This window comes from Schistocerca cancellata, chromosome 5 (assembly GCF_023864275.1).
Source record: "Schistocerca cancellata isolate TAMUIC-IGC-003103 chromosome 5, iqSchCanc2.1, whole genome shotgun sequence".
In the NCBI taxonomy this organism is placed as follows: Eukaryota; Metazoa; Arthropoda; class Insecta; order Orthoptera; family Acrididae; genus Schistocerca; species Schistocerca cancellata.
Window position 1 is genome coordinate 416,763,806 of NC_064630.1, and position 26,880 is coordinate 416,790,685.

General features: G+C 39.9%; 1 protein-coding gene across 4 annotated transcripts in view; it reads left to right on the top strand.

Moving 5' to 3' along the window:
• LOC126187373 (L-lactate dehydrogenase-like) overlaps nucleotides 1-26,880 on the top strand; it is a 291,082-nt gene that overhangs the window by 227,254 nt on the left and 36,948 nt on the right. For all 4 annotated transcript variants that reach the window (XM_049928421.1, XM_049928420.1, XM_049928418.1 and 1 more), the window contains exons 2-6: nucleotides 15,525-15,652; nucleotides 15,749-15,866; nucleotides 19,628-19,801; nucleotides 20,243-20,416; nucleotides 25,267-25,384. In XM_049928421.1, the coding sequence (XP_049784378.1) occupies nucleotides 15,527-15,652; nucleotides 15,749-15,866; nucleotides 19,628-19,801; nucleotides 20,243-20,416; nucleotides 25,267-25,384 (710 nt within the window). In that variant the 5' untranslated portion in view covers nucleotides 15,525-15,526. The remainder of the gene's footprint in view (nucleotides 1-15,524; nucleotides 15,653-15,748; nucleotides 15,867-19,627; nucleotides 19,802-20,242; nucleotides 20,417-25,266; nucleotides 25,385-26,880) is intronic.

Genomic DNA, 26,880 nt, shown 5'->3' on the forward strand with positions numbered 1-26,880 from the left:
TCCAGAATCATCATCACTATGCGTAAATTGCTCTGTAATTGTGTGCAACTATTCGTTTTACCCTTATCGTAAATAGGGGTGACCTTCAACACTTGCCCAGCCACGCGAGACTGTTCAGCGTGCGAGATAAATAAGAGTTCAGAAAGGGGCTGATTCCATGGCGCATTCAGTGTAATATATAACAATGGAAAATCCAGGATGGAATGTAACAATACCAGCGAAGGAAAGTTGCTACTCACCATATAGTGGAGATGCTGAGTCGCAATAGGCACAACAAAAATATTCACACAATTATAGCTTTTGGCGATTAAGGCCTTTGTCAGCAGTAGAAACACACACACACACACACACACACACACACACACACACACACACACACGCTCACACAAACGCAACTTACACACACGTCTGCAGTCTCAGAGAGCTGAAACCACACTGTGAGCAGCAGCAACGGTGCATGATGGGAGTGTTGACAGGAGGGGGGTAAGGAGGATGCTGGGGTGGGGAGGGGGAGGGATAGTATGGTGGGAGTGGCAGACAGTGAAGGGTTGCAGTTTAGACGGAGGGCAGGAGAGAAGATGTGGAGCATGGACGGGGTAAGTAGTGGAAAGGAGAGAAATAAAAAGAAATTAAAAGACTGGATGTGGTGGTGAAATGATGGCTGTGTAATGCTGGAATGGGAACAGGGTGGGGGCTGGATGGGTGAGGACAGTGACTAATGAAGGTTGAGACCAGGAGGGTTACTTTTCCCCTCCCCCCTCTGCACCTTCTCTCCTGCCCTCCATCTAAACTGCAACCCTTCACTGTCTGCCACTCCCACCATACATCCCTCCCCCTCCCCACCCCAGCCTCCTCCTTACCCTCACCCAGTCGCCAATCCCATCATGCACTGGTGCTGTTGCTCGCAATGTAATTTCAGCTCTCTGAGACTGCAGACGTGTGTGTGTGTGTGTGTGTGTGTGTGTGTGTGTGTGTGTGTTTTTCTACTGCTGACAAAGGCCTTAATGGGCGAAAGCTATAATTGTGTGAATCTTTTTGTTATGCCTATCACGACTCTGTGTAATATCTAATAGTTTCGTCAGGGTCTTGTGCCTTATTCGTTTTTGTACACACTAAGAAGAAAAAAAAACAGATGCACCAAGGAAGAACTATCTGAATGGGGCGGAAATTGGCAGACATGATGTACATGTACAGACAAACAGATGATTACAATTTCAGAAAAACTGGGAAATTGAGCAATTCAGTAATGCATTGGTCCACCTGGCCATCATACAAGCAGTTACTATGTCTGGTTCAAAATGATTCAAATGGCTCTGAGCACTATGGGACTTAACATCTGAGGTCATCAGTCCCCTAGACTTAGAACTACTTAAAGCTAACTAACCTAAGAACATCACACACATCCATGCCCGAGGCAGGATTTGAACCTGCAACATTAGCGGCAGCACGGTTCCAGACTGCAGTGCCTAGAACCGCTCGGCCACAATGGCCAGCACTCTGTTTGGCATTGATTGATTGAGTTGTTGGATGTCCTGCTGGGTATTGTGCCAAATTCTGTCCAATTGGAGCGTTAGATCGTCAGTATCCTGAGATGGTTGGAAGTCACTGCCCATAATGCTCCACACTTCCTCAGTTGGGTAGAGATCCGGTGACCTTGCTGGCTAAGGTAGGGTTTGGCAAGCACCAAGACAACGGAATAACTTAGACGAGGTAGGAGCAGCACTGGAAGTCCGACATATAGTTGAGCCATTTAGTAGTTCGGACTGGTGTCTGTAGTGTCTCTTCAGAACAATGTATGAACTCAAACTGAAGCCATACTTAGTGGCAGTAGTACGTTGACTGATTCAGTTCAGATACTGTCTCTCGATGTCACTCCTGCAAAGGCTATGGCCGAATGCGCTTGACTGGAGACGTTGATCTTGAAACGATCTTTTCTTTCTTATGGAAAAAATGGAAATGAGCGTTTGGCGTCATTGACCGTGGGGGACCCCTTGCGGGGTGCGTCCGGCTGCCTTGGTGCAGGTCTTACTACATTCGATGCCACACTGGGCGACCTGCACGCCGGATGGGGATGAAATGATGATGAAGACAACACAACACTGACTCGCTGAGCGGAGAAAATCTCCAACCCAGCCGGGAATTGAACCTGGGTCCGTAGGACGGCAATCCGTCACGCTTACCACTCAGCTATCTTTTTGTTGTCGTTGTTGTTGTTGATCTTTGTGTTTGGTCGTTGTGGACGTCACATGACATCCTTTCCGTTAAATTTCGTTTGTTGATCCTTCCAGTTTTTTTGCTGAGGGCAACCAGCTCTTTGACCGAACACGTTGAGCTAGCGTGCTGGCTCTGTCGGGGCGGATTTCTTTCTCATGAAGCATGGCTACTTTCTCCTTTGAAGTTATATCAAGAGCTTGTGCATGGCTTGAAACAAGTCTATGGTGTGCAGTTAATGGAACGTGTTTGGGTTTCTTCGCGTAAAAGGAGAACCTGATGTCCAATAATTTTGTTTGCAAACGCGGCTATTGCAGAGGCTGTAAAACTAATTGACGAAAAAATATATTATCTTTCATCAGATAACTAACAACTAAGGAAAGCATCTACGATTACTTCATTCAGGACAATGCAGTGGAAAAGCACACAACGTCGGTGCGTCTGCAACAGTACTACAATGTGTTTTTGAAGATAGTTACAATTTTCTTGGACTTATAGTTTGCTCGGACTTATAGTTTGCTCGGACTTATAGTTTGCGCGGACTTATAGTTTGCGCGGACTTATAGTTTGCTCGGACTTATAGTTTGCTCGGACTTATAGTTTGCTCGGACTTATAGTTTGCTCGGACTTATAGTTTGCTCGGACTTATAGTTTGCACGGACTTATAGTTTGCACGGACTTATAGTTTGCACGGACTTATAGTTTGCTCGGACTTATAGTTTGCACGGACTTATAGTTTGCACGGACTTATAGTTTGCTCGGACTTATAGTTTGCTCGGACTTACAGTTTGCTCGGACTTATAGTTTGCTCGGACTTATAGTTTGCTCGGACTTATAGTTTGCTCGGACTTATAGTTTGCTCGGACTTATAGTTTGCTCGGACTTATAGTTTGCTCGGACTTATAGTTTGCTCGGACTTATAGTTTGCTCGGACTTATAGTTTGCTCGGACTTATAGTTTGCTCGGACTTATAGTTTGCTCGGACTTATAGTTTGCTCGGACTTATAGTTTGCTCGGACTTATAGTTTGCTCGGACTTATAGTTTGCTCGGACTTATAGTTTGCTCGGACTTATAGTTTGCTCGGACTTATAGTTTGCTCGGACTTATAGTTTGCTCGGACTTACTTGCAAACCCTTTCCTAACTAATCTTATTGATTACAAAGGTTCTCTACACTGTGCAACTGACAGGAGCGTCACGCGGTGAACGCAGCCTGCATATTGGCCAGTGTCTCCCTTTATTTGCAACGCCGGAGACAGCGCTTATGTCATCAGTGAAATAACCTGTTACTGCAGAGGGAGACGTCTTTGCTGATGACTACGTGGCATGATGTTTGGGCATAGGGTGACCATACCGTAATTTGTGGTACTGGTTACCACTATGTGCAGAGGTACAGAAATTCAGGTACTGCATGCACATGTGAAAGTGTTGAAGTTTACCAAAATATCTTCTTTATTGGTGGTGATGTTCGTCCATGTAAAAGGAGGGAAAGCTGAAAAGTGGAAGGGATACTTAGATGGGCTTTGGAAACGAACTTGAAAACAGTGCCATAGAAAGGGGTAGATGAAGAAATGGGAGATTCGATAGGCAACAAAATGTTGACAGGGGACTGAAAGATCTAAATAGAAGAGACATTCCCTTAATTATTGAAATCCTAGGGAGAATTGGCATTGCTATATCGCTGTAGCGCAACCCAATACCAATTGCAGGTTGCGTATCTAACAGCTTCCAGCGGCAACAAAAACTCGATTTTCAATATTTCCCGTAATTGTTGACCATATTTAAAAGCTTAAATGCGGTCATAATCTACTCTTTAAGATGTATAATCTTGTGTTAAACGTTTAACTCAATAAGACGGTATTATAGTTAGAAACTGTTTATCTTGACACGGTATAACTGACGGCCCGCAAACATCCGGAATGAGATATTTGAGAATGAGAGCATTTTCCAACTTCCGAAAATTTTAAACCTTTACAAAAGATTTTTTTCGCTGCCATCCCCCCCTCCCAAATAAGTGGCGAAGGGAAAAAGTTAATCGCTCACTACATTTTTGTTATTTGTGCAATCAGACTTCATCATCAGCCTTGAAGTTTTAATTTATTACTACTTTACTATTAACTCTTTCGTCATTCAATGTTCCTGCACAATTACATCGTTGTACGACGCACAGTTCAAGAGGTATAGCATTGTAAATATTTAAACTGGCATAAAACGAGCTTTTGCTTAAAATCGAGCCCGAATTATTGGACTATATTCACCAGTGTTTCATTATGAGAGCATTTAGTCACTTCCAGCAAACTTTAACCATGATTTCAAACCTTTCCTAAACTTTTTTCTCACTTACATGTTCAAAATAAAATACTTAACACATAAGCTATATTTGTAAAATACACGTTTGAAGCTGTTTTACACATGCAGGCTAGATTCCTTAAAGAATCAGGGCTTTTACTGGTGACAAAACTGTTCCGCGTCGGTGGAAGATAAGAGATCGGAGAAATACCCTCAGACATCAGGAAGTATGTTATAATTCAAATTCCAAAGATAGTAAGTGCTGACAGGTTCAACAAGTCATGACTGCAAAATAGTTATTCAGATTATTTAGAGAAGAATGAAAAAACTGGTAGAAACCAACGTTCGGGGAAAATCAGTTTGGGTTCTGGAGTAACGTTGCAACGTGTAAGGAAATACTGACCCTACGAATTATCTTAAAAGATCAGTTGTTGTTGCTGCTGCTGCTGCTGCTGCTGATGATGATGATGATAATGATGCTGTTGTTGTTGTGGCGGCCTTTAGTCCGAAGACTGGTTTGATGCCGCTTTGGTGCTTCTATCTTCTGTGCAAGCCTCTTTCTCTCTGAATACTAAGTGCAACTTCCATCCTTCTGAATCAGCTTACTGTATTCACCTCTTTGTCTTCCTCAATGATTTTTACCCCCCATACTTCCCTCCAATACTAAATTGGTGACCCCTTGATGTCTCAGAAAGTGTCCCACCAAGCTATCCCTTCTTCTAGTCAGGTTGTGCCATAGATTTTTTCCCTAATTCTATTCAGTACCTCCTCCTTAGTTTCGTGATCTACGCATCTAATCTTCAGCATTCTTCTGTAGCACCACATTTCAAAATCTCCTATTCTCTTCTTGTCTAAAATGCTTATCGTTCACTTCAATACATGGCTACACTCCATACAAGTACTTTTAGAAAAGTTTTCCTAACACTCAAATCTATATTCGATGTTAAAAATACTCTTCTTCAGAAACTCTTTTCTTGCCATTGCCAGTGTCATTTTGTACCCTCTCTACTTAGACCATGATCAGTTATTTTACTGCCCAAATAGCAAAACTCATCTACTGCTTTCAGTGCGTCGTTTCCTGATCTAATTCCCTCAGCATCATCTGATTTCATTGGACTACATTCCAGTATCCTTGTTTCGCTTTTGTTGATGTTCATTTTACATTCTCCTTTCAAGACCTTGTCCATTCGTTCAACTGCTCTTCCAAGTCCTTTGCTGTCTCTGAGAGTATTAAATTGTAATCGGCTTACCTCAGAGTTTTTATTTCTTCTCCCTGTACTTTCAAGATTTCCTTTATGGCTTGCTCAAGGTACAGATTGAATAACATCGGGGATAAGCTACAACCCTGTCTCACTCCCTTCTCATCCACTGTTTCCCTTTCGTGTATCTCGACTCTTGTAACTGCCGTTTGGTTTCTGTAAAAGTTGTAAATAGCCCTTCACTCTCTGTATTTCACCCCGATTTCAAAGAGAGTACATCAGTCAACATTCTTAAAAGCTTTCTGTAAGTCTACAAATGCTAGAAACGTAGGCTTGCCTTTGCTTAACCTATCGTCTAAGATACGTCATAGGCTCAGTAGTGCCTCGCGTCTTCCTACATTTCTTCGAAAGCCAAAATGAGCTCCCCCGGAGGTTCGAGTCCTCCCGCGGGCATGGCTGTGTGTGTGTTTGTCCTTAGGATAATTTAGGTTAAGTAGCGTGTAAGCGTAGGGACTGATGACCTTAGCAGTTAAGTCCCATAAGATTTCACACACATTTTTGAACTTCCCCGAGGTCAGCTTCTATTAAACTAATAGTTTAATAATTTTCACCCTTGTCAGAAGATGGATTAAACAAAGAAAAATCTACGTTTACAGAATTCATAGTCTTAGAAAAAGCATTTGACATTGTTGACTGGAATGCACTCTTTGAAATTCCGAACTTACCAGGGATAAAGTACAAGGAGCGTAATATCGTGTACTGCTTGAACTTGTACACAAACCAGATTGTGTCGCAGAACATGAAAGGGAAGCAGTAGTTCAGAAGCCAACAAGACTGGGTAGAGTAATCTATCCCCGATCAGGACCGGTTGAAGCCCAAGCGACACAAGCCACTGCTCGAGGCGTCAAACTGGGAGGGGCGCCGTGGTGCAAGATCTGTATACAGTGTGTATCACAATTAGCAGCGAAAACTGACACGGGTTAAAGTATAAAGGGGAAAGAGGAGAGAGTGAGGCAAATAAATAGCTTTACTTGGAAAATGTTCTCGAATTAGACCTGCACCGATGTTATTCAATCTGCACACTGAGCAAGCAGTTATACACGAACGAAATATCTGCACAAAAGATTAAACTTCAAGAAGAAGAAATAAAAACTCTGAGTGCGCTGATGATAATGTGATTATTTCAGATAATATAGGACTCTGAAGAGCAATCGAACGAAAGGAATAGTGTCTTGAAAAGAGGTTATAAAATGAGCGTCATCAATGGTAATGGAATGTAGTCAGATTAAATCAGACCCTGCTGAGGGAATTCCATTAGGAAATGACACACTAAAGAAGTAGATAAATTTTTCAGTTTGGGCAGCAAAATAACTTATGGTGGCCAAAATAGAGATTAAACAAGGACTGGCTACAACAAGGAAGGTATTTATGAAAAAAGAGGAATTTGTTAACATAGAATGTTAATTTAAGAGTTATGAAGTCTTTTCTGTAACTATTTGTCTGGAGTGTAGCCTTCTACAGAAGTGATATGTGGGCATATGTCGCTCAGACAAGAACAGAATAGAAATTTTCGAAATGTGGTGCTATAGAAGAATGTCAAAGATGGGAAGGGTAGATCCGGTAATGAATGAAGAGGTACTGAACCAAATCTGGGAGAAGAGAAATTTAAGGCACTACTTGACTAAATGAGAGAATGAATTCATGTGACACATTCTGAGGCGTCAAAAAATAGTCAATTTGGAATTTGAGGGATGTGTGGGCGGAGGGAAGGAGGGGGGGGGGTAAAAATGTACAGGGAACCCAAGAAATGTAGACAGTAAGCAGGTTGGATGAAGATTGCAATATGAGGATGGTCTGAGAAGACTGGTAAATTTCCATGAAAGAATAGAACATTTTTGTTACCCCTTCATGGTTGGTAAGCTTGATTATTCCAAAGATCTTATAAAGAATTTTAACAATGTACAGCTTACAGTCCATTGTTGACGGCCGTCTGAATTGCGATTGAAAATGGAGGAAAACAGAGTTTTGTTCTGTTATTAAAATGTTTTCATTTGGCGGGCTGGACTGCCGCACAAATCGAAACATAATTGGATGAAGTTCACACGGACTCTGCACCATCATTGAAGAACATTTACTTTTTGATTAATGAATATAAACGTGGTCAGACAAGAACCGAAGATGAAGCGAGCTGCGGCCGTCCAATTGGGATCACCACAAAGGAAACCATTGACAAAATCAGTGATATGGTAATACAAGACCGGCGAGTAAAAATTCGTAGAACTTTTAACACTGTAGGCATCTCAAGTGAGCGAGTGCATAATATCACGCACGGGGAATTGGCTATAAAGAAGCTGTGTGCAAGGTGGATGCCACAGTTGCACAGTCTCCCAAAAGCACACCGAGCAGATCATTCCTACACAATGTCTGGCGATATTTAACCGCAATCCGCAAGACTTTTTGAGCCGATTTGTGACTGTTGATGGAACATAGGTTGATCGTTACACACCAGAGTCAAAACAGTGGACAGAGGCTGGTGAAAGTGTACAGAAGAATGCAAAGTCCATTTTGTCAGCTGATAAAGTGACGGCCACTCTCTTCTTGGGTTTCCCAAGGAGTAATCCTCGTATATTACGTGGAAAAAGGTAGAACCATAACAGGACCCTATTATGGTTGGATCGTTTGAAACTTGCGTTGGCTGAAAAAAGATAAATATTTGTACGCAAAAAGGCGCTCTTCCCACAGGATAATGCACCATCGTACTCATCTGCGGTAACGATGGCGAAGGCGCATGAACTGGGCTTTGAATTGGTTCCCCATCCACCTCATTCACCAGAATTATCCCCAAGTGTCTTCTTCCCGTTTCCTAACTTGAAACTTTTTCTTGCTCTGAAGGAATTTTCATCCAGTGAGGAAGTGACAGCTGCAGCCACCAAATATTTTGCAGAAACTGACAGAACTTTTTACCGATGGGATGAAAAAGCTGGAGAATTCCTCAAAGGAGGCTGTCGAGAAGTAAGGGGAGTTGTTTACGAAACAAACATTTATCTTTTTACCAGACTTTCGTAGCTACAGAGATGAAGAGGTTTGCACAGGATAGACTAGGGTGGAGACCTGCCTCAAACCAGTCTTCGGACTGACTTGAAGACCACACCACCACTTATCCTGGAGACTGCTGTACGTCACATGAATCCCGACAAAGCTACCTTGTTAAAGATTGTATTGAAAATTAATAACTAATACTCTGAAAGAGGAACGGTATATGAATCTAGGTAGAGCACAATACATGCAGTTCTGTACTGCCCACACTATTAGAAATAACGGATGAGGAAAAAATCTGAAAATGAACCATAATATTTTAAATTCATAAGTGTTTGTATTTATAATATCCTAACCTGAAGGTAACTTGCTATAGATCATATAACCCTCTGAAGTCTGCAACTTTTTGCATTCTTATCGTAGCAGCCTTTGGAGATGAAAATGTGAAAAATTTGACTTATCGTTTCTTTTAGTACTCGCTAACACAGGGCATCGTATTCTGAAGCAACTCTCGATGGGGCATTTTGCAGAGGCGCGTATTAAGGATAATTATAATAAGTGGTACCCACTTGCTATGGGTTTATTTACCGATTGTCATTTTTTATTTTGTAATTCAATGTTGGTATCATACGAAGATAGCGAGTGGAGCTGTGGACCCTAGAAAATGGAGTGCCAAGTGGAGAAATCGGAACATTTCCGATATATTCTTCTGTTTTGACTTAAATAGAGGGATGACAGCAACGAAAGCAGCCGGAAACATTTGCGTCGTTTACGGAGATAATGCTATTGGACAGAGCACGACAAGAAAATGGATTTCTCGTTTTAAGCGTTCTTATATTAGTGACTCAACGTTCAGGACGACCTTCGAGGTTTGATGAAAATCGTGTAAACGTATTGATCACAATGATGCATGTCAGTGTGCTCGAGAACTGGCAAATGTGATGAACTGTGATCATTCCATCATCGTACGGCATTTTATGCAATGAGGAAGGTTCAAAAATCGGGTGTATGGATACCGCATGCTCTAAGCCAAAATCATGTGCTCATCATCAATTGGCTCGTGAACAACACAGACCATTCCTATACCGTATCGTTGCTGGTGACAAGAAAAGGCGTCTTTACGCTAACATAAGGAAAAGGAAAGAAATGAATGGTCTCGGGCCAAACAAAGCAGCAACTTCCGGTATAAAGACCTGTAGCACTCCGTCTTCAGACCACAAGTGGCCCATCGGGAGAATCCGACCGCCGTGTCATCATCAGTTGAGGTGCATGTGCGCAAGCACAAAAGATAATGTTATGCATCTGGTGGAACATCAATGGTGTGGTGTACTACGAATTGCTTCCCCAAGGTGTAACCATGACTGCTGACATTTATTGCCAACAACTGAGACCTCTTGCAGACGCACTCTAAGAACGGCCCGGAATACTGCGTGTAGTGACGGTTCTCCACGATATCACATGCCCCCTTTCTGCCACACTGACAGAAAACCCTATACAGGAATTGGGTGGGGAAATCACTCCATCCCCACCTTATTCAAATGATCTTGCGCCCTCAAATTTTCACTTCTTCTGCTCTCTATCGAAGAACCTTGAAGGAACTTCCTTCCCGTATGAAAATGCCCTCCGAACATGGCTCGACGAGTTGTTACCTCAAAACAAAGTGCTTTCGCGGAATCGAAAACGTGCACCAGTGTTGGCAGACTTATAAATAGTGAGTTAGAATATATTATTGATGACTAACGTCTGTTGTGTGTATCTGTTGTGTTTATTAAACTTATGGAAAAACGCTACGAACTTATACACCAACCTAATGTATTTTCAAAATATTAAAGTAAGCAGTGTCGTTAGAGAATCCTCCGATGATTATTCTAAACTGACACGTACAATGATTACCTTCGCATGGGTCTACTAAAATTCTGTTTCGTACAACTTGAAAATTGAATCTGAGGTACGGTGTGCAGAAAAGCGAGTTGAAAACATAAACAGTGCCCACTATTGCCGTGTGTCAGGTTCATAAAGTGTTGTCAACATCTGAATGGAGAATATTGTCAAACCGTCAATACTTGATCTCTCACGTTCATTATGCATTGACAATACAAAGAGTATTTGGGGGTCATCAGTACTATTCGTCAATATTTCTAGTATTGATAATACGTCAATACTCGCCATCAAACGGTCAGTATATTGGCGTTTTGAGAATACTAACGAACGTGTGAGCGCCCCTTGATAATAATGCTCTCTCGTCTTGTTTTGACCTCATTTTCCGCATAACTACTGTCCTAACAAAATACCTTCTTGGGCTGTGCAACAAGCAAGAGACTGTCAAGGATATTGTCACTACTGCCCCTGTCCGCACGCAGGACAATATGTTTCCGAAGTTTTTAGTGTTTTCAATATTATTACGCAACATGTCAACAATCTCAGTGTCATTGCACATCCGGGAAATTTGTCAGTGTTGTTGACGGTCAAGGGGCCGCTTTTCAACGCCTCTTTGTGCGCCTGATCTTGATGTTTCTCATCGCGGTCATTACTGAAGTGATTAGTTGGGTGCTACATATGTACCTACATCTCTTACTTAACGCTGGTTCTTGGAAGCTTTGTAAACAGGGTTTCGCAGGATAGTTGAGACTATAATAAAGCGTTTGACAGTTCAGATTTACGTCACTTCCGCGATACTCTCTCGTGGGTCAGATTTACGTTTATGCAATAAAGAAGGTGCGTTGTACACTACGTCTGTGAGTGATTTGTTGCAGAGCAGTCATCGCGTATTTACTTTGTTAGTTTATATACCTATACAAATAACGACAGTATAAAGCCACGATCTGAGATGTGCTCCTGGCTGGTCTGTGTACTTCCCCTATTCACAAAAGCGTGGTAGTGTTCCTTGCCGGCATTGTCCCGTTGGCGGCTGTTGTCCACGGTCAGGGTTGCCCAAAATAGTCCGCGGTCAGGGATATCCAAAATAGTTTGCGGTCAAAGTTGTCCAAAATACTCGTGCGTCCCAGTTCTGTTAGCACTGCGGCTGTCAAAAATAAAGGCGATTGATTATGTCAACAAAATCACTGTATTTATTCGTAACGGTCTCCCCCTGAATCAAAACACAACTGAAGTCATTTTAAAAGTGTTTTGAAACAGTCACTGTAGTCCTTTTTTGGAATTTCATTAAAACCTGCAGTACAATTTTCTTGGATGTCAGTAACTGTGGCATAACGGTGTCCTCTCATTGCCAACTTCAATTTGGGGAGCAACCAGAAGTCGGTTGGGGCCAAATTTGGCGAATACGGTGAGTGATCCAGAACTGTGATCTATTTGCTGATTACATACTCGTGCACAGTCTTCACCTTGTGGGCTGGAGTGCCGTCGTGAAGAAGATACGAGGAACCAGCCTCTCGGTATTGGGGTCGAATTCGACGAATTCTAGGGCACAGACGCTGGAGGGCGCAAAAAAAGTTGATGGTATCTCTCTGGCCGTCTAGTTTGCGTACTTAGCTGAGAGGCATCGCGTTTGCCTGCCATACATCGGCGCGGGTTCGAATTCGGACCAGGTTAGAGATTTTCCCCGCTCATGGACTGGGTGTTGTGTTGTCGTCGTCATCTTGTCATCGCCACGGAAGCGCAAGTCGCCCAATGTTGCGTCACCTGAAGTAAGACTTGCACCCGGCCGCAGAACTTCCCCGGTTGGGGCCTCCCGGCCATTACTGCCACACTGTCATTTCATTTTACTGCTCCACTGCCATTTCCGACGAGTGTCGGACACCTACTTGCATTCACGTTCAGGACACCTGGCGCAGCTTTGACTTACTACACAGCTATTTTTGAAACTTCAAGGGTCGTAACGCAGCAACTCGCCATGAGATAGAACTGCAGTTTGGAATTTCACGCAAGCAGTCCTAATGGACCTGAGACACTACGTACATTTTCGCTCGCACTCTCACACTTATGGTGATGTTTCAGCAACACATTTACTTGTATGATGCATTAAAATGCTGGGTCTTCTTCGGATGTAGTTAGAAGCTGCCTGTGTTGAAACTCTTAGTGAGAAGAAAGGCGACAAGAAGTCTCTTGTCATGAAGTCTCTTGTCATGAATATAACATCGACAGCGGAAACAAATTTGTCAGTAAAAAAAAGAAAAAATGTAGAAAAGAGGCGTTAATGTTACTTTTATTTCATGCATTCTCCTTAGAAGGAAAGAATTGGTTAAAGTTTACGACTTCCCACCAACTCTGAATGTTAATGATAATCCAAATGTCCGACAGCCCGAAACGTAAAAAAAGTTGAGTTTGCAGAAAAATACGCCAAAATGAAACATCCGAGACTGTGCTTGTTGAACACCAAATACCATTTTCAGACACATTTTCCAGTGAGAGATCTCAAAAATTCAGATCGTATTTTATTATTATTATTATTATTATTATTATTGTCGTCGTCAGTCACTGTTATTATAACAGTAAAAATGGTAAATACGTTCACTATGATAGATTTCGTATTTTATCACTAGTCAGACGATTCCTGATCTTCTAGAACTGCCCAATGTATCAGTTGATGATTTTTGCAAATCCCAGTAAAGCGGCATTTTGTAACTGGCAGATGGATATTTTATCAATACCAGTGGTTTTCAAATGTCCACTAATACACCGACGAGCCAAAACATTGACCATAGCCCACCGCAACGTTGGATGCCACCTAATTGCATTGCAGGTACGTGGCACGGTAAAAAATGTAAGCAGAGCGGACACGGATGGGGGATCACCCTAGAGAAGACATGGGCTGCAAATGGGGAAATTCATTGAGGTAAGAGACTTTGACGAAGGGTAGTATGCAGAGCCTGTGAACGAGTATCTCAAAAACGGTGAAGCTAGTCGAATGTTAACATGCTACTGTCATGAACATCTACCAAAAGGAGGACAGAGAAACAACTATTAGGCACTCAATAGTTGGACGTCCGAAGCTCTTCACAGCACATGGGGTTCAGAGGCTTGTCTGATCTGCAATGTAGGTGACCCATGACATCTCTGCCGAAAGAGCACAATGCTGGTGCACACAAGTGTTTCAGGGCACATCGTTCATCGCACATTGTTGAACATGGAGCTCCACAGCAGTCCACCTCTGTGTGTTCACATCTTGACCCAACAACATAGTCAGTTACAAATGCGGTGGTCGTAGAACCATTAGGATTCAACTGTTGATAAGTGGAAACTTGTCAGCTCCTCAGGTGAATTACAGTTTTGACGCACTAGGTCGTTTGTCATCTCCACAAATGCCATCATCGAGGTGAATGGTGGCTCGAAATGTGCAGTGTGGCATGGACACACTGATGGGTGCAGTATTGTGCTGTGGGAGACATTCTCTTGTGCTTGCATGAGCCTGTGGTAGTAACCGAATACATGTTGACAGCTGTTAACCACCTGCATACCTCCATGTTTGGTGTCTACACTGACGGCAATGTCATCTTTAAGTAGTATAATTGTCTGTGTCTTGGAGCCAGAACTGAGCTACAGTGATTTGAGGAGCATTATAACGAACTTGTGTTGATGTCTCAGTGTCCATCACAGTGTATGCAAATCAGCGGCCTGTTATTTACGTGAATTACATGACCTGTGCGTAGACATCTAATGCCACATACCTCCACAAAAATAAGATCCACGACATGCAGAACTAGAGATGTATTTCATCCCAAAGATGGATAAACACGCTGTTAAGCAGGTGGTCATAATGTTTTGGCTCATCAGTGTATCTTTTGACACTGCTCCTGGTGTGACAAGATCCCAAGGGACAACTTTCATTGGTTTGCGCCAGTATCGCTGTAGTTTGATTTTCAAACCCTCGTATCTGACAAGTTCTTCATGTAGTTTTTTGTGAGTTGTGCTATCTCATGGGATGACAGTCTGTGATGCATTTTTTTTCCCCCACAATTGAGATGTGTAGTGTATCCTGGTCCAGCATTGAGCGGTCTGAAATCCCACAGTAATTTGACATGTTTCCTTTTTTTTGACAACTTTTTCTGGTTGTTAATCCCACCAGTTCCTTGCCACCAGCAGACGGTAATTTTGGAATAAGTTTTGGTGGTTCATTTGTACATCATCATCTCAGTTGTTCTTCAGCTAAGCAGGGTCTATGACAGAACTATTGTTGCTGTGACTTATAATACTCTTCTGTTTGTAAGAAATTCTTCCTAAACAGTATCACTAAATGGTGTAAGTTAGGGGACCTGACAATTTTTCACATGTCTCTCTATTCTGTTCACCATCATTTAAGTATATTTGCATAGGAACTCCACACACCTGTTGTTCTTTCTGGGATACACTTGGATGGAACAGACAAAACACTATTTTTGGTCATGTCCTTGCATTTTCAGCAGTATTTAGTTTTCCAGTAAGAAGTATATAATTTTTGTAATTTTCCCATTTCATCAATTAAGTATCACATTTAGCCCTCATAAGTGGACAGACTTATGGTAAAAAGTCTTCCAACTTTTCAACTGATCTTTTGGAAGTCCTTGATTAATGAAGTAATCACTCTCCTCTCTCAATTCTCCTGCCTAAAAAGAAGAGGAAAAATTTGTGCACATTCCCCCCCCCCCCCCCCTCCGCCCCACACACATGTAGTAGTGAGTAGTTTGCTAGTAGAGAGAATTCTGGGAGTTTTTCTTCTTATTTTACTGTCACAATCCAAGTATGTAATGTTTCATTTGTTCCTTCTCTAAGGATAATAATACACAGAGACAAACACATTTGATATAATGTACAGTCATTTCAGTCAGTTGTTTATTTGTAAACTAATTTTTTACAGGAATGGCTGAAATTGCAAGTGCTCTGTTGAGCGAAGTGGCGGAGCCACAGGGAACATCCGGCAACAAGGTCACAGTTGTGGGGGTTGGTCAGGTTGGAATGGCCTGTGCCTTCAGTATACTGACTCAGGTAATCCAAACATTAGCAGAAATGACTTGAGATTTCATAATTGAATTCTGTGAAGTTTTGGTGTTTCATTTGGTGTAATTTTGTCTTCATTTTCAGCATGTTGCAAGTGAAATAGCACTGGTTGATGTTGTTGCTGACAAACTGAAAGGTGAAATGATGGATTTGCAGCACGGTCTTACTTTCATGAAGACAGGAAAGATTGTGGCTGGCACAGGTATTTTTTAATATTTTAAAGTATAGTTTGATAGTTGTGTAGTTTTTCAGTTGCTGAAATTGTATGCTGTGTATGGCATAAAGAAATTACTTACACTTTAATTGAATCAACTGTGGGTTGTTGATGAAACATTGTTAATCAACTAACCAAACACTGTTCTTTGCCTCGTTTAACAAATTTTATTATGGTTGCTGCACAACCCAGGTTACAAGCCCATTTTCAAGTACGTTACTGATTCCAAATATGATAAGGCAAAGAGAAAGATCTCAACTTCTTAATTTATTGATCCTTGGCTTAATATGAAATTTCTTCAGTGACCATTTTTTTAAAAAAAAATTATGTATGGAATTAGGCAATTCAGCAATTACACTAATATGACTAAACATACCTAGAGGTAAAGTTATGCATCACCCTAGAAGTTTCCTTGGCACATTTTCTTCTAAGTGTGAGACTTCTGCATCTATTGCGTATTTGTGGTTTTTGTTAAGGCAATGTTCTGTAAAGGTTGAATTGAGCTTCTTCAGTCATCAGCTTCTATGATGTTCTTTAAACCTGATGTATGTTGACCTCCATCTGTCCCATGTAGCAAGAATGACACTCCCAGCACATGATCTTATAAACATCACTTTTGTGAGGTCAGTTTGTTTGTCTTTTGCATTGAACAAGAAACTACCTATTGTCTGAGGGACATAAATGAGCACAGAGAGAATCTTTGCCTTGAAAATATTACTTATCCTTTTTGACATTTTCCCTATGAAAGATAATCTACACCATTTCTTTTCCCCATTTGTCTGTGTTTTTCATTGGGGACAGTAGGGACCTGGTTTGCTTTTTCCTCTTTTTAATTAGAATTTTGTCAATGACGTTGGGGCCAAATTCATTATTTGAGGCTATTGTTTTTATTGTATAAAGTTCCTGATCAGTCTTCTTGGGACATGGGAATAGAAAGGAGACAGAGGATCATGTGGTGGAATGCTGCATGTTCATATGCTGTTGGATGTTTAGAGGAAACAGGGATGAATGTGTCAGTGAATGAATCTTTTTGATAAATTTTAAATTTATGTTGCTGTATTCTATCTGTAAACTAATGTCCATGAAATTTATGCTGGGTCTCTCTAACTCCATGCTGACCTTTATATTAGTGACTCACTGTTTCATATTTTCCACAAATCTTTGGAGCTGTCTATTGGATTCTTTCGACATACAAAGAATATCATAATTATATCTGTATCATTACACCAAAAGTTTTGCCAATGGTTCCCTGTTAAGAAAATCAGTCTCCCACTTGATTGAGATTTTCACTCTGCAGTAGTGTGTGCACTGATATGAAACTTCCTGACAGATTAAAACTGTGTGCCAGCCTGGTACCGGCAGAAGTAAAGCTGTGAGGATGGTTCGTGAGTCGTGCTTGGGTAGCTTAGTTGGTAGAGCACTTGCCCGCGAAAGGCAAAGGTCCTGAGTTCGAGTCTCGGTCTGGCACACAGTTTTAATCTGTCAGGAAGTTACAGTCTCCCACTTGTCCATAAACATTTCAGCTAGTAAGGTGGATAAAGGTGATCCCATTGCCAGACCATCCACTTGCTTGTAATATATCTGTTGAAAACAGAAATAATTTTCATTTAAACAACATTCCACTGTACTAAGAATGCTCAGCTCTTCTTCTGGATTAACGTTGTGTGAATACAATGACTATGACACAATATCTACACAGCTTTCACAGGAATACTTGTTAACCAGCTTTGGACATCAAAAGAGACTAATTTTGCATCTGTTGGAACCTTGACATCTGTTAACTTGGTAATTAAATCTAAACTGTTCTTATTGATTTATTTCCCTTTGAAGTTCAGTTTCTTCTTCAAGAAGGTGTTGATCCTCTGGCAATCTTGTGTACTAGAGCTCTTATTGCAGATACAAGGTCCAGTACAGAAGATTGCCATGGGAGATCAACACCTTCTTGAAGAACAAATTGAACTTCAAAGGGAAATAAATCATTAAGAACAGTTCAGGTTTAGCCAACAGGTCAACAGATGTTAAGGTTCCAACAAATGCAAAATTAGTCTCTTTTGATATCCATAGCTTGTTCACAAGTATTCCAGTGAAAGACTGTGTAGATATTGTATCACAATCATTGTATTCACCAACATTAATCCAGAAGAAGAGCTGAGCATTCTTAGTACAGTGGAATGTTGTTTAAATCAAAATTATTTCTGTTTTCAACAGAGCTATTATAAGCAAGCAGATGGTCTGGCAAAGGGCTCACCTCTATCCTCATCACTAGCAGAAATGTCCATGGACAAGTGGGAGACTGATTTTTGTAATAGAGAGACATTGGCAAACCATGTGATATATTGGTACAGATATGGTGGTGATATTCCTTGTATGTGGAAAGGTTCCGATAGACAATTCCACAAATTTGTGGATAATATGAAACAGTGGCACACTAATATAAAGGTCAGCATGTAGTTAGGGTGATACAGTGCAAATTTCCTGAACATTAGCTTACAGATAGAAGACAGAAACCATAAATTTAAAATTTATCAAAAGATTCATTTACTGGCACATTCATTCCAACTTTGTCCCAACATCCTGCAGTGTATAAGCATGCAGTATTCCACCCCATGTTCCACTGTTTCCTTTCTGGCCCCATATCCCAAAAAGACTCACTGGGTACATTATACGAAAGAAAAAACAATAGCCACAAATAATGAATTTGACCCGAACACCATTGACAAAATTCCAAGTAAAAAGAGGAAGAAGCAAAGCAAGTCCCTATTGTCCCCAAGAACAACACAGACAAATGGTGCAGATTACTTCGTATAGGGAAAATGTCAAAAAGGATAAGTAACATATTCAAGGCAAAGTGCTTCTCCATTCTTGTCTGTCCCTCAGACAATAGGTAGTTTCTTGTTCAATGCATAAGATAAACAACCAGCCATTACAACAAATGAGGTTCGTAAGATCACATGCCAGGAAGATCAACATAGAAGCTGGAGATTGAGAAAGCATGATTCAGCCTTTTCAGAACATTGCCTTAACAAAAACAACAAATACATAATAGATATAGAAGTCTTACACATAGAGGCAAAGGCGGCAAAACGTAACCAGTTAGAAATTGTAGAAATTAAAAAAATCAGATGTTTGTCTCCACACCTATTATTAAATGCACAAACCCAATTCAATTATTCACCTCTATTAGATGATATCACAACTCCAGATAGAAGTAAAACTTTGGACCTCAATCTCTGAGTCAACAAAAAGTTCTAAGCTGATGCATAACTTGATTATTAGGTATGTTTAATCATGTTGGTGTAATTGCTGAGTTGTGTAATACCATATGTAATTTGCCAAAAAAATGGTCATTGAGTAATTTTACATTAAGCCAAGGATAAATACATTAAGAAGTTGAGGTGTTTATCTTTACCTTATCATTATGTTTATCTTTGCTTTACCATCTTTAGAATCAATAACATGTTCGAAATTGGGCTTGTAACATGAAATCTAAGTTGTGCAATAACCATAATAAAAATTGGTTAAACAAGGCAAAACAGTGTTTGTTTAGTAAAAAATGATCATCTTAATAAGCATACAATGCCATTCTCTCAATTCTCAATCAATATATCTTTGTTCTGAGAGAGATATATATATACTCTTCTTGAAAATACAATTTAGTTTCTTACTATGTAGATATAATGTAAGTGGTAAGATCATCAAATTAGCCATTTCCTGATTATTGTTATGTTTACACTTCTGTGTCTTTGCAGATTATGCTGTAACAGCAGGGTCAAGATTGTGCATTGTTACTGCTGGGGCTCGACAGAAGGAAGGAGAATCACGGTTGGACTTGGTTCAACGCAACACAGATATTTTCAAAGGAATCATTCCAAACTTGGTGAAGCACAGTCCAAATACCATTTTGCTTGTTGTTAGTAATCCAGGTTAGTTACCATGGACAAATTAATACGTGAGTGTCCTATTTTTTTCCTGTTTTTATCCTAGGTGACTTATTTTGTAAAAAAAAAGTTTCATTTTGTAGTTGACCCATTTTCTACAGTTATCATATACTACTTAACACTGGTAATGTGTTATGATGTAGAAGTGCCAGAAGATAAAGTTCATAGCCAGCATGGATTGAGTGTCACATATTCATTTTGTTTCCCAAACTGAGCTGTTGAACCTCATTTCACAGCACTATCTGCCAGACTCTGGCATATTTTGTTGGTTCTTTTGCCTGGAAAGTGACGGTGTCAGTAATTTTCTCTAGCATTTCACATTAGTATTTATTGAACAAGAAATGTTTCCTTTACAAAGAATTCAGACCTATAAATATAGCTAAAAGTAGCATTTCATTGTGTAATTCAATTTAAATTATTTTGCAGTTGATATCCTAACATATGTTGCTTGGAAATTGAGTGGCCTTCCAAAGAATCGTGTGATTGGATCTGGCACCAATTTGGATTCGTCTCGTTTCCGATTCTTGATGTCACAGAGATTAAATGTTGCTCCTACCAGCTGTCATGGGTGGATAATTGGAGAGCATGGTGACACCAGTGGTACGTGCACTTGTCTGCGTTATATACATTTGTACATATCAAACAGTTAAAATTTATTCTGGTATTAGTAATGTTTGTCAGTAATTAACTGTTCGAACAATTTTGGCACAGTGCAGTTTATAAATAGCACCCAAGCAATCAAATTTTAATATACAGCTACTAACGAGTAGGTTTATTTTAAGCTCAGTCATGGAAATTAGAAGTCACAGTATCTGAAGGGCTTTATTGATAAATGTAATATTGTCTCAGAATATAAATGTCAGGCTCCCCAGATTGAAAGGTCTGATATTAGGTTACAGGTAGAATTAGTGATTACTTGTTCACCATTATTCCCTTTAGGTTTCCTTGTTCACTTGTCTTTCACTTGCTGCTGCATGACACAACATTGGTACTTCAATTTTTCTTAATTCTAGAAATGTCTCCCACTATATCTCTTTTAAGGCACCTGCATGTTAACAGTCAAATCTTAAATATCACTTAATTGAAAAGTGTAGTTGGAGGAACAGGGAGAATTTCGCCAAAATAAAGTATAGAAAAGACTGATGATCATGGAAGAAGTTAAGTCGGACAAAAGGATTGTAGACTTAAGAAGTAAATTCCTAAAATTTCATCATTATTTACAAAGAATAAAGTAGTAGTTTAGTCAGATAAAATTATCATGAAGTGTAGATTCATAAGGTGGGTTACCTTCATCTAAACAAACTGAAGAATGAGTGAAAGGACATTCTTTGCCTTCACAGGGAAGGTGTAGTATTGGGTCAAAGACGACATAGTAAATAATGGAAAAAGCAGAAATTAAAGCAATTTAAAATTGAAATGTAGAAATATAATCACAAATCACCCCTTAAAGTGAAGAATTTCATATGTGCCTCTAGCCAGCAATCTTTATGAAGTGAATTGTTATGAGAATATGTAAAGGTACCTTTTCACAAAAAAATTGCGTTAATATTGAAATACAATTCCATCTTATTAATGATAGCTTTATATCAGTTAGGTTATATTAACCATATTTTGATGTGTCTCCTGTACACCAGTCAAATGATTAGCATATGTGTGTTATTAGATAAATAAATCACGGATAACACGTGTTTTTTGGGCATGACAAGAAATTCCTGAGGAGGATATTCAGAAGCTATTTATTTCTGTGCCAAAACAAATACAACAATGTATTCATGTCCAGAGTGTTACATCTTGTACTTATTTAGATAATGGACATCAGTCCTGAATGGAAAGAAAGTTTTCTCATTTAATACTTGTTACACATGAAAATCTCCAAGGTTCCCTGATTTGGAATAGTTGCTTTGTAGTGTAACTTTCCTTTGCAGTCAGTGTATATTATTTCAAGGAATGTATGTTGTAGTCACAGACTGATGTTTAGGTCGGAAGATGACAGTTTGGTTGTGAATTGATCAAGTTAGTGAATGTTATGTCTACATCTGCATCTATTCCTTGCCAACCACTGTGAATGGATGGCAGAGGGTAATTCTCATTACCATTTATTAGATCATCTTTTCATTGTTTTCAAGAGTAGAGTGCATGAAGAATGATTGCTTGGATGTATCTGTATGCAGTGTAATTAGCCTGGTCTTGTCACTGTGGTATCTACAGCAGTGAAGCATAGAAGGTTTTAATATATGCCTTGATTCTTCTTTTCATACACTGGTTCCTGAAACTTTGTATGTAGGCATTCACGAGATTGTTGGTGTCAAGAATCTGCAAATTCAGCTTTTTCAGTGTGTCCTTGACACCATCCCATGGCTCAAATAAAACTGTGGCCATTCATGCTGTTCTTCTATGTATACATTTAACATTTCCTGTTTGCTTATTTAGTATGTACCCCATACACTTAATCACAACTCTAAGATGTCTCACACAAATGTAAACTGGCTGTCTCTTCCCAGTATCCTCCCAATAACTGGAAATCTGCCACCTTATTTACTTCCATTGCCTTAGAGAGTAGATGAGACGTAACACATATTCATTGATGTGTTCATTGATGTGCAGATACTATCATGAAGGAAAAACTTTGATATGTTTAATCAATAAAAGTGGGCTTTAAGAGGGGGTTTTAACTGTCAGAAATTCTCTCTGTAAGTTATATTGGCAGTTAACTACCACAGATCTGCTGCATTCCAATTGTGCTTACATAGGCTGCACAAAACATAATACAAGCAGATACTACATCTGAAATTGTTGCTGCGTCATATGTTATACTGGGTAACACCTTCAGTAACACTAGTATGACTTTGTTAATGACTGCTGTTAGAACAAAGACTTGTTCACAATAAAATTATTAGTAGTAGGCCTACTGCTGTTTAGTCATTGCCAGTTTTGGAATACATACAATTTTTATTTGCAACTGTTCACAACTTCTTAAAGACCTTTGTATCAGGAGGCAGAACCTCATTGTCAACTGTACACAAGGAAATGTCTTCTTGTCTTGAGAATCAGTGGACCAGTTTTGTGAAACTCTACATTATTGACAACAAACACCCTTAATGATTAAACATTCTAGGGACTGAGTGTAAGCATTAAGAGCTTTCTAGATACATCTGAAAGTTGCATACGTAACTGTGGTATATAGTATTCTCTTTGCTTCTACCATATAAATACTTCATATATGTTTGGTGTGTTGCCCTGCAAGCTCATTCCATGAGATAACTTATTGGGAAAGTATCCATGATAAGCTCTAGCACCCGTCTCTTTAAGTCAGCACAAGACACCTGCTTCTCTGAAATAAAGGGGGAGGTAGCAAAATGTGTTTTTCAGTTAGTTTTCTCTGCATGACTACTTCTAGATTGTTATCCAGAAATAGAGTAAGGAATTTTACATGAAAATGTTTCATTTAGGGTGTGACCATTCGTATTAGCAGGTCATATTTATTCATCTGAATTTACAGAATGTGAGCCTCTTCGCTATTAGGGTGTTGAGAGGGGACAGGGAGAGGAAAGATAATTTGTATATCACTGCTTTTTATTAGTTTTGGATAAGGACATTGTCCAAAAGTGTAACAAAGTAACTTAATTACTTCCATTATTTCTGTTACTGCTAAAATTTTCAATCATTGTATTATTTTAATAACAACTTGTAAATGGTGGTTGTACTTTTCAGTTTATATAAGCTATTGTAATTTTGCTGAAGGGAGGAAATGATCCATAGATGATGCCAGGTGTCTAGATCAGTAGTGTCTACACTGCCTTACAAAAACAAAAAAAGGCCACCATAGTGCATTAGTGTTTTTTTGTGTTTAGGGTCGCCACCTGACCTGGAAGGGATGTGCACCGCATCAGATGTTGAGTGATAACTGTAAAGGACACAGAAATGCCACACACTCATATGAGATGGTGTTATCACTGCATGACAGATTTTACTAGGGGCCTCATTATGGTTCTCCACTTGGGCAGCTAGTTTAATCCTGCAGTAGCCAGATTTGTGGGCCATTCAAATATCACAGTGGTCTGACATTGGACTGCATGGGAACATGAGGTCAGATATACTTGATGTCGAGGTTCCTTGTTGACCATGTCTGCCCACTGTGAGGGCGGTTTGGAATATTGTGCACCAAGAACATAGTAATCCCCTTCATATCTGTGTTTGAAATTTAACAACAGTAATTGGCTTGCTGCAGCATCGTTTCATTCTGTACTAAAAGCAGTCGTACTGGGAATTATCGTCCCATGTGTATGCCATTGTTAACACAACAACACAAACAGCTGTGTTTTGAGTGGTTCTGAGACTGAGAAGCATTAACTGCTGATAAACAGCATAGCATTGTCTTCAGCTATTAACTGTGCTTCTGCACTACCCTGGATGACTGTTGTTGGCAAATATGATAGTAATCTGGAAAGAGGTTCCATTCTTTTGGAGAGCCACATAGTGTTATTCATGGCATCACAATGTGAAGAGCCACTGCGTGTGACTTCAGGTCTTTGCTAGTAGAGATTGAGGGAATTCTGACAGTACAATGATGTATCACGGATTTCCTGCATCCTTGTGTAGCCTCACACGCAACAGTACCATGGTGCTATTATCCAATAGGACAGTGTTCTTCCACAACTGGCATGTTTGTCTGTAAATGCCTGCATGATGTTGCACAACTCCTAAGGCCAGAGGGATCACAAGTTCTGTCCCTGAAAGAATTTATGTGGGACTAGCTTGAATGTCAACCCTTTCCCAGTTCCAATAACCAGGACCAGTTCCAACAGTTGTAGAACAGCTCGCCTCAGGAGACAATTCGATGGCTTTATGTGACCCTCTCCAGTCAAATCAGTGATTCCATTCAGGCCAGAAAGGGTGCAACAGCATAGTGATAAGTGAGCTCTTACTGCCAAATTCTTTATAAATTTGACTTTATTTTATAACTGCTGATAACATCACATACCCTCTCAACCCATGAAGCTTCATTTTGTTTCTACCTCCTCTTTTTGGTGCTTCACTGCCCTTGTCATGTACTGTATGATAGTGTCAACAGTAAGGCTTAACCGTGCGACCGCTATGGTTGCAGGTTCGAATCCTGTCTCGGGTATGGATGTGTGTGATGTCCTTAGGTTAGTTAGATTTAAGTAGTTCTAAGTTCTAGGGAACTGATGATCTCAGCAGTTAAGTCCCATAGTGCTCAGAACCATTCTTGAAACCCAGGACCACACAATAATCTTATATGATGTGTGATAAAACTGAAAATATTTACAGCTGCTTATTAGCTAAGTGACATGAGATTCAGAGCTGTCATAAAACCATGTTCTCTCTCTCTCTCTCTCTCTCTCTCTCTCTCTCTCTCTCTCTCACTTGCAATACTTGGGAAATTACTGTAGATGTGCTTAACACTAACTAAACTCCTTATCATTTTTTAGTGCCTGTCTGGTCCGGTGTAAATGTGGCAGGTGTAAGGTTGCGAGATTTAAATCCAAATGTGGGGACTGTAGCCGATAAAGAAAACTGGGAACAACTTCACCAACAAGTAGTTCAGAGGTAAGTCTGCTGTGAAATCTGGTCCTGTGCAGTACCTATAACTTATTGACAGATTCACTACAGAGAACTTGTATTATTACAAAACACTGTAGTTAAAAGCTCTGTGTTGCTGCCTTTCGCAAAAAAACATAAATAATGAAGCTGTAGTGATTATTGGGATTACTAGCTTACAAAATTGTGCACTCAATGGTCATTAACGTTTGTAATATGTTTTTACTGCAATTTAGCAGAGAGAGGTTTATTGGGATTACATTGGCGGAGTTGCAAAAAGACGTGCTGCCTAAGTGTTGGTAAATAGGTTTTCTGTATATACCTGAGACTGGCTGTTTTGAGTTTCATATAAAGTTCTCTTTCCAATACTCAGAAATATTTTGTGTGCTCATTAACAACTGTTAACAAAGTGTTTCTGCACTGAAATTGATAGCATTAGTGTTGTTGATGCAGTCTATCGAAGCATATTTTAGAGTAAGAAAACACACACAATGTTAGATTTTAATGAACACAGGGCAGGTGAAAAAAATTATATTTTGGAGGGACATTGTTGATAACACTTCCTACATCTACATCTACAGCTATGCTGCAAGTCACTGTGAAGTGCATGGCAGAGGGTGCGTCCCACTGTACCACTTATTAATGCTTTTTCCTGTTTCATTCACATATTGAGCATGGGAAGAATGATGTTTTAAATGCCTCTGTGCATTCTGTTGTTAATCTAATTTTGTCCTCACAATCCATATGAGTGATACTAGGGTTTGTAGCATATTCCAAGAGTCATCATGTAAAACCAGTTCTTGAAATTTCATAACTAGGCTTTCTCAGGATAGTTGAAGGCTTTCTTAAAAAGTCTACAAGTTCAGTTTCTTGAGCATCTTTGTGACTCTTTCCCATGGATCAAACAAACCTGTGACCATTTGTGCTACCATTATCTATTACTTTCAATATCCCCCGTCAGTCCTATTTGGTAACTGTCCCAAAACTAAAGTAACATTCTAGGATGGGTTGCATGAGTGATTTGTAGGCAGTCGCCTTTGCAGACTGATTGCATTTTCCCAGTATTCTACCAATAAACTGAAGTCTACCACCTGTTTTACTCATGACTGAGTCTACATGCTCATTCCTTTTCACTCCCTATGATGCTTTACATCCAGGTAAGTAAGAGGTCGCTGACTCCAGCTGTGCCTTACTAATACTACAGTCATATGATACTATGTTTCTGTTCTGATTTTTGAAGTGCTCAGTTTTATGTTTCTGAATATTTACAGCAAGTTACCAATCTTTGCACCCCCTTTGATGTCTTGTCAAGATTTTCCTGAATGTTTACACAGCTTCTTTCAGACAGTACTTCATTGCAAATGACTGAATAATCTACAAAAAGGCTGAGATTACTATTGATATCATCTGCATGACATTAATATAAAACATGAACAGCAATGGCCCCCAACATACCTGAAGTTACTTCTACATCTGCTGATTGATCTCCTTCCATGATAAGTGGC